Source organism: Gavialis gangeticus, unplaced genomic scaffold (genome assembly GCF_001723915.1).
Source record: "Gavialis gangeticus isolate Ggan-Ray unplaced genomic scaffold, GavGan_comp1, whole genome shotgun sequence".
In the NCBI taxonomy this organism is placed as follows: Eukaryota; Metazoa; Chordata; order Crocodylia; family Gavialidae; genus Gavialis; species Gavialis gangeticus.
In genome coordinates, this window is record NW_017729024.1 from 22,217,536 (window position 1) to 22,226,185 (window position 8,650).

The 8,650-nt window shown below is 39.3% G+C and overlaps 1 protein-coding gene across 1 annotated transcript in view; it reads right to left on the reverse strand.

Moving 5' to 3' along the window:
* Positions 1 to 507: 507 nt before the first annotated feature.
* The window catches only part of RASGRF2 (Ras protein specific guanine nucleotide releasing factor 2), a 372,508-nt gene continuing 364,365 nt past the window's right edge, over positions 508 to 8,650 (reverse strand). Inside the window, exons 25-27 of the mRNA XM_019516939.1 lie at positions 7,945 to 8,062; positions 7,128 to 7,196; positions 508 to 5,825 (exon numbers count right to left, since the gene is read on the reverse strand). Coding sequence (XP_019372484.1) covers positions 5,733 to 5,825; positions 7,128 to 7,196; positions 7,945 to 8,062 — 280 coding nt within the window. The 3' untranslated portion in view covers positions 508 to 5,732. The remainder of the gene's footprint in view (positions 5,826 to 7,127; positions 7,197 to 7,944; positions 8,063 to 8,650) is intronic.

Consider the following 8,650-nt stretch of genomic DNA (forward strand, 5'->3'; position numbering starts at 1 on the left):
TTTTTCTTAACGTCTGTTTACACTGACATTACATCAGTCATGACACTGAAGGAGAAGTTGATACATGTAAAATTCTGCAGCTCAGACCTGTGAAATGTCTTCCAGAGTGAAAGAAAAATGAATTGGAGAGTCAGCTCTATCGAATCTATGTCATCTATCTCAGTTAGGAATTTATAACCCATGCTTCACCCCGACTCTCAGCTCTTCTAGTTATGTAGAAAACAGGTTCAGTTCTCTGCACTGACATCCATATAAATCAGTAGTAATTCCAGTGAAGTCAATACCAGTTTGAAACCAACATAAATAAGCAAGGGACAAGGGGTAATAAGTCAAACTATTCTCCAACAATAGAAGTGGTTAGGACTCTGCCTGATTGTGCCTTTGATTTCTAGGGTCTGACCCTGCTGTTCCATGTTTCAAAAAACGATTCTGTAGTTGTTGGAGGAAAGTGAGTTATATTCCATTTTCCTACCATGTTGAGATAAAAATAACACAGCAACACACAAGAACATTTTGAATTCAGGAAAAAGAAATGGTTTAATCTGACTGTAGGCACAAAGCCCTGTCTGACATGACTTAGTAACAATACACAGCAATAACCTCAGGTCAAAAGATCAATTACAGTACATGCAAAAAACATCTTGGTGTGCATTAACGTGATGAGATTGATATCACTACTTCTGTAAAATAAATGCACGTCTGTTCACCTAAGGAACAAAAACTTCAGGGACAACCACAAAAGGAAGTGTACAATGAAGCAATCAAAAGCAAGCATGTCAGACACAGAACATTATATATGGAGACATTTAATTTTTTGGAGGCAAAAAATGGTAACAGGCAAGTAACTGAGAGCCAGTTAAGAGTCAAACCTTGAAGTCCTTATTTTAGAAAAATCCCAATTAAAGCCAAGATTTTTGTTGGAATGAGAACTTTGGGGTTTGGCCCTTGGTTAATGAAAAATTATGAATGGTTAGAAATGGCTTCCTCAGTTGGAATTCTATATCATTTATTTGTTTATTATGAGTAAATGAAGGAAATGAAAAAAGTAAATGAAGAAAAATATAATTTCCCATACAAATAAAGTTTCAAATAAATATGGCTATTTAGGAAAATCTGCGATAATTAATATGTACTGAAGTCAAAACTGACATACTTAAAGTTAATAAATAGTTTAAATAAAAAGTTGAAACATTTCATTTTAAGACAATAGGAGGGTTGTTTCTCTAATAATAGTAACATTTTCATCAGTCAAAGGGAATTTCTCATTATAGTTACATTATACTACATTTGAAGAGGTATTGGATTTGCTGAAAGAAAATCATGTAACACAGATATAATTTGACTGTAAACTAAACTGGTCTAGGTTTCTTTCATTTTATGCTAAGTTATGACTTCAATCAAATATACAGCAGTGGCTCACACTAAATGAGTGTCACATACTGGTTCCTACCAGCCTAAGGAAAGCAATGGTACAGAGGTCTCTGGTAAGTGCACCCAACTGCTATACTGATGTACAGATTGAATTATACCATCCTCACCTGTATCAAGACAGTTATGCCTCCTGTCCTTGCCCTCTCAGGGGTGTTATACCCAGGGATGTTAGGAGGGGGCAGTTGGTGAACATGGAGGGGTGGGAGGAAGTGTGATTGCATCCAGCCTTAGTACAGGGGCCAAAGAGTTGAAGGGGGAAAGGTCTCAGACAATTTCCTTCCCTTGTACATTCCTGGAGCAGCCTCACTGCAAGGGAATAAGACTACCCTATTTGGAGACTCTATTATATACCAATAACATTTGGCATTTTGCTGTTATTTGTATGCATCTCTGTTCACAAAGAATAGGTTACACCAGGGGTGGACAAAATAGAGCCTGTGGGCCAGATCCAGCCCACAGAGGGGTTTTGTCTGGCCCACGGCAGGTCTCTTAGTCCCATCCAGGGCAGGCACAGGAAGCAGTCCAGGCCGTGGCACATGCAGTCAGGCCTGCCATCCCCAGACACACGGTGGGGTGGGGGCAGCATAGCCGCTGGACTCTATTTCCTGGCAGCTCTGGTGGCTGCAGCTCCTTCTGACTGCCGCAGCCACCAGACCTGGCCCTGCTGTCTGGACACCCCAACCTGTCCATTCCTGCACCCACCCTTAGGGGTAGGACCCACGTGGGCAGGGCACTTGGATGAGTGAGTGGGATGGGGATGTGGGTGGGTGGGGAGCAGTGTTCAGGAGAGAGACATGTAAGCAGGGCCAGGAGATCTTAGGACAGTGACAGTGCAGGGCCAGGGTTCAGGGCAGAGCTGCAATCCACTGCATGTATACCTACCTCTGTGATGGGCACAAGTTCTATGGGCAGGGTCATTTTGGGGAGGGGATCGTGGCTCTGCCCCAGGCCTGGCCCCATGCTGTTACTGCCCTAAGATCCCAAACCCAACCCTGGATGCAGCTCCCTGCCTGCCTGAAGCATAGCATATGATTTCTATGTTTGACTCACCAGGATAACAATTGAGGGCAAATTTTCCAATCACAAGGGAATAAATCCTCCAGGTAGCCCCACTTATGTGAGCAGGACAACTTGTGTAACAGAAGCACGATTGACCCAGGATGTATGCAAAGAAGTAGACAAGCCAATCATGCCCATTCTCTCCCTGCACTTTCCTTTAGTGAAAAGCAAAAGAAGCAGATGAGCCACAATATTATACAGCACATGTAGGTGAGGAGGGGGAACACCACAGTCCGTCTGACTGGTTGTTGGATAAGTATATTATGCAGGTGCCAATCAGAGCCAAGGAGCACACTGGAATATGTTGTCTATTACTGCAGAGACTGCAGCACCTGATAGTAGGTCCAACCTACCAGGAGGATACTATCCTGCGATGTCCATATACAACCCTGGCACAAAGCCCACGTTTCAAGCTTTGTGAGCAGATGCAAATGTTATCTATAACTATGGCTAACAAGACACATATTCACATTTTGGAGTAGCCACCCTTGTGGCTATATGGAATTCTTTCTGTGTCTAACCTCTTCCCATGTATACGGTAGCCATTATTTTCTGGTCGTCTAAACATCAGGCCAAGACCCAGCTATTCTAGAGATATCAGGTCAACTCTGCCACTGGTTTACTGTATAGATGTGGGTAAGTTACTTACTCCTGATTTTTCAGAGGTGCTGAGCACCAGCAGTGCCCAATAATCTCAAATTGTTTATGCTCAGCACCTGTGAAAAATCACCCCTTAGCCTCTTGTTTTATTTCATGTGAAATTGGGGATACTAGGATAATTTGCTAACTTTCCAACAGTGCTGCAAGAAACAATTAGTTAATATTTATTAAATACTTTGAAACTGGAAGAAGTTATATGTAGGCAGCATATAGTTTATGCTGCCATTTGTACATATAATTCTAATAACAAAGAGTTTAATTTCAGTTTCTGTGGAGAATGTAAAATAAATAGAATAATGGGAGAAGACATAGAGGAACTTCCTTTTGTATCCTAAGATCATCCCTGATGGGGCCATCATGCTCTACCACAAAATTCTGATGAAATGGGACACAAGAAAGTGAAGGAGATGCCACAAATGTCAATGATGACATGTACACTCACATTTTCTTTGTGAATGGAGATAAAAAATAAAGCCAAGCTGGAAACTTGCTTTTAGCGCTATTATTTCTTCTGCTTCTGTTTTCTGCTGCATGACTTTGAGGCATTTTATACAATTGATTTATGGTAATTTTTTTAACAGAACATATACAGTAAGTTGATTTTATGGTCCATATAACCCATGCTTTTTCTTTTTGCCATGCACTGAGATGCAATCACCTTTGTATTGGTCACTAATGTAATAAACAAGCAACTTTTTTAAAAAATAAAGAGCTTCTATAAATAATACTTTCCAAGTTCATTACTATAGCATTCATTAATCAGAACTAAGATGCTTCTAGAAGTATCCTCCTTATTTTATTTTTATTGAGGAATCTTCTAGTACTTATTGGATGTTTATTCGTGCAGTTATTTACAAAGACGGTCCTTGTGGTGCAGGAAACTTAATTAAATTTACAGCTGCAAAGTTACATTTATAAATGCTAGCGTTTACACTTAGACAGAACAAATAGAATTTATTGTACAGCTCTTGGCTGAGCTAACAATGTAATTAAAGTGCAAATAAAGACAAAGAAAGCACAAGCCAGGCAGATCCATTTTTCATTGTTAGCCTTAAGAAGCATCATAATTGGAGTAAGAAATGTCAGATCAAATAGGCCCAGGTCACAATCTTCTTTTAAAACATCCATCTCCCTGAGAGGATTTAAGGGAGGCAAACAGTGATATAGCCCTATTTCTTCAACTGGCTGATAATCATTGGAAAAGAAAGGACACTTTTCCAGCCTAGTTATTCAACAGTGATAATACCTGCATTTTGTTTTATGATGTACTCTACGGGATGCACTTGAACTCATTTCCAAGCAACCATAACAGGCCGCTCTTGGAAACTTGAGGAAACATCATTTAGTTTCAGAAGTGAATTCTACCTGATATCACACACTAGCATGGGTTTTAAAACAGTTACAAAAAGTACTTTTTCCTCTAACTGAGGCTCATCTGCAAAAGCTGACTTCCCCAATGAACATTATACATTGTGTTTCCTGACAGTCAAACTTCACCATGGAGGAAAGAGATTAGAACTGATCGGTGGAATCAGTGTTAAATAACTGAGCAGAAATAGAATGCTTTTCAAACCATTCACTTCAGGTAAGACAAAATAGCTATTTGCACTCTTCATTGCTGACCATTGCTAGGTCAGACAGATATTTCCTCTCACAGTGTGTATAGAAGGTGCTTCATTGATTGAATTGTCCAGGATGCTCAAACCCAAAGTGTGTACAAAAGGTACAGAGAACTCAAACATCTTTATCAGAAGCAAAATTTGTGTCATTCATTACATGCTCTTCACGCCCACCCTGAACCTGGACACTGCTGACCCAAGAACAACTCCCACACTCACATTGTCTTGTTCAGATGCCCATGGCCAGCAATTACCCAAGCAATTACCTGAAAACATTACTTTCCATTCAGTAAATGTCCTCATCATGTAGTGAAAAAATATTTACAAAGTGAAGCTAATTTGTAATATGTAAAATCCTCTGCCTTATAAAAGGCAGATAAGACATTTTAAAAACATAATATTCTATGAAGGAAAACTAAATAACATTTTTTTAAACCAGCATATGCTGTAGAGCTCATGTTTTTAGATGTTATACTGCTTCCATTGAAGGTTAGTTAATGATTCTTAAGGTCCTATTATTTGCAATGAACATAAACTAACGAGACCGGATTAATCCTGCGAATGCCTCAGTAGATACATATTTGATGAGCAACCTATACCAAATCAATGCCATTTGTCTTGCCCATTTATCTTAATCTAATAGACTAAGGTACCTATATTTAGAATTGTCCCCTTTTTGTCACATTAAAAGTACCTGTTCACACAAAAACCTTCTGTTTTCTGTTAGATGCACAGTCCCCTTTGCAAAGCATTATCACTTAACCCATGTCTGAAGCATTCTGTCTTTCACCTCAAACAGCTGATTTTCCTTGCTTGAAAGGGAATTTCTGTGAGGCTAAATCTCCCTTATTGGAAAAGAGAGCTTTCATTCTTCTCAATCCTTCCCCTTGCTGTAGGCTTTGGCATGCATAATTTTGTTCATTCACTAAATCTTTCTGCAGACTTAGGGACAAAGCTGGCTTCTCAGGCAGGGAGTCTAGGTTCAATCTTTAGGGATAGTTCATACAAAGTATCTTCATCTATGATGAGGCTCTTGTCAAGTAAATAGTGAGTGACCTGCAATAAAGGAAGCACAGATGAAAAGACTGCATGGGCATAATTAAGGAGCATCTAGTGTAAGACACGAGAAGTCACAGTACCACCCTATTTGGCTCTGGTTAAGCCTCATCCAGGGTATCACATGCAGTTCTGGGCTATACGTGTTATAAAAGGGATGTGGAGAAGCACAAAAGGACCTAGAGGAAGGCAACAAAAACAATAAAGGGGTGGGAAGGCAAGCCGTAAGAAGAAAGGTTGAGGGAATTAGGTATGTTTAGTTTGGATTAAGGGGGCACATGCTATCATTTTTAAAATATTTGAAAGGCTGCCATAACAAAAAGGGGGAACTGTTTCTCTTGTGGCAGAAAGCAGGACACGAAGCAATAACTCCAAATTGCAGCAAAGTATATTTAGATAAACCTCAGGAAAAACTTTCTTGCTATTAGGCAATGGAGTAGATTGCCCAGGGAAGTTGTAGAATCTCTTTTGTTGGAGGTTTTAAAGAGAAGGCTGGATATCTACTAGTGAGGGATGATTTATAAATAGCATTCTTGCACTCAGGCAGAGGGTTGGATGGATGACTCTCGAGACCCATTCCAACTCTTGGATTCTATGATTCTCTATATTTTTCAGCTGAGTTTCTCTGTTCTTTCTGCACAACAGTTAGCAGCTTCAGTTCACTTCAGATTAATATTTTAAACTTCTGCATGTTGTTTTCTTGGTGAGCCAGAATAGTTGATTGTACATGATTCAAAGTACCTCAGCTGCTCGCAAAAGCCCCAGCCAAGTCCCTTTCAGGAAGGGCCAATCCTCAGCCTTGTTATCTCCTCAGCATATTGCTGGTCTGGGCACTAAGAAGATGCACAGAAAATAAATCCTCCCTTCAAGCCAGTATCCCCCACTGATGTAAGACACTACTTCCATAAAGGGCAGGGAACAAAATGGCAGGATACACATAGCAGCATCAGAGGGTTATGTTCTACTCTATCACCTACTCCCTGTGTGTTGGCATTCTCTGTGGAGCTGAGCTCCATGCTACACAGGGGGAACATAGGTTGAATGGCACCTCCAAATCCTGGCCCTTTATATAGCAGATGTATTTTGGTTCCACCACTACACAGACTACACTGCTGCAGAGGTGAAGGCAAGATTTGCTCTCATGTGCAAAACTGCAGAAAAAAAGAATTCCCCAGTCACAACCCAAAGTGCTAGCACCAATTCCATTGTCTATCTCCTTTTGCCTCTGTGAAAGAATAAAATATGTTCATTTCAACAACCTCCATCCCATTAGTGTATTATAGTACCTATGATCAATATTACCTTCTGTTGATGCTCTATACGGTAAGAGGTCTGCTGGAACTGGCGTATCTCCCTGATAATATGCGATATCTATCAAATGAATATATAGATATATATAAGAACATGTGTTTATAGGCTTTGTCTTTAGCATACTAACTTCAATAAGACTACACCTAGGATTAACTAAGTCTGAAAATACACAATTTATCATAGCCAAGATTTTATTCTTTTGCTTTAAAGCGCTTCTCCTCCCAAATCAATCATTCAGATCCAGTTTCAACTGGATCACCTTCTTCTTTCTTTTTTACATTAGTAACCTCTTTCTTCTGGTGACTCTGCAACCTATCATCATAAACAGTGTAATAAACTATGGAAAGGATGGCAGCTGGTGTCCAGATTTCCCAGGACTGGCCTCTCTATCTCTATTTAAAAGATAATAAACTTTTACATCCTTTTTTGCTTTCTTTGAGAGCAGACCTAAACACAACTTCAGGTATGTGGTATGAATAATGCTCCCAGCTGAATTTCAAAGGCAGCTACATTTTTAAAAAACATTTACCACACCTAAACAAACCTATACTAGCTGCTTTTTCTTCTGGCAATTTTCCACAAACCAAAGACTATATTTGCAATGCAGTACTCCTTAGCTTGCCAGTAGGTGGTGATAAAAGACTGTTTCTGGATTCAAATGCAAATGATTGATTTCAATCCTCTATCTTGTGTTATGAAAATACATGATGTAATCTAACAGGTACAATTCAAATGTTGCAAGTAAATCAGTGAATAACTCCTGTAATTAAATGCCTGTAATGAAAACATATAGTGAAATAAAAATTACCATTCTCATTTTGGAAAAATTGACCAGACCCTCCTCAGTGAAGTTTGGTGTTCCTTCTTCAATAAATGCTAGGTCTGTCAAGTACATTCCAAGGTAAGGAACTGCAGGGGGATTACAGCTGCCGGAGAAGAAAATAAATCAAATTTACCCTTACTCTGAGTTAATTTGCAAGACATTATTTTTATATAATACACATCTTTCTAATTTTTGTGTTTATTATTACTTAACACATTTTTACAAAATGAACCAAATTCACAGGTCAGGGGAAGGAAGTATGACTATTGTTATTTTGCCTGTGTCATACCCACTTCTACTAGTGGCACATTTCACAGACTGTATCAAATATCTCATGTCAAAATATTAGAGAAAGAAGGATAACATTCAATAAAGGCCATTATTGGAAATCAAAGTATATTCTCAACATGTTTCAATCTCAAACAACAGATAATCACAGAAAAAAGACCTGCACAAAACTATATATGTTTCTGGGCAGTGGTCTGTGTTCTTCTGAAGTATTATAAGCATTTTAATATCAGCACACAATTGTACATACTGGGTACATCTACATATGCATTTGATCCGGCCTAAATTTACTTTGGTGTAAGCTACTCTGAAGTAACCGCTTTCAGGCAGGCATCTACACATGCAAGGATTAGGGTCAAGATTTACTGCTCTTTGCGCCAAGTTTCCTGCAGCCCTGAAATGG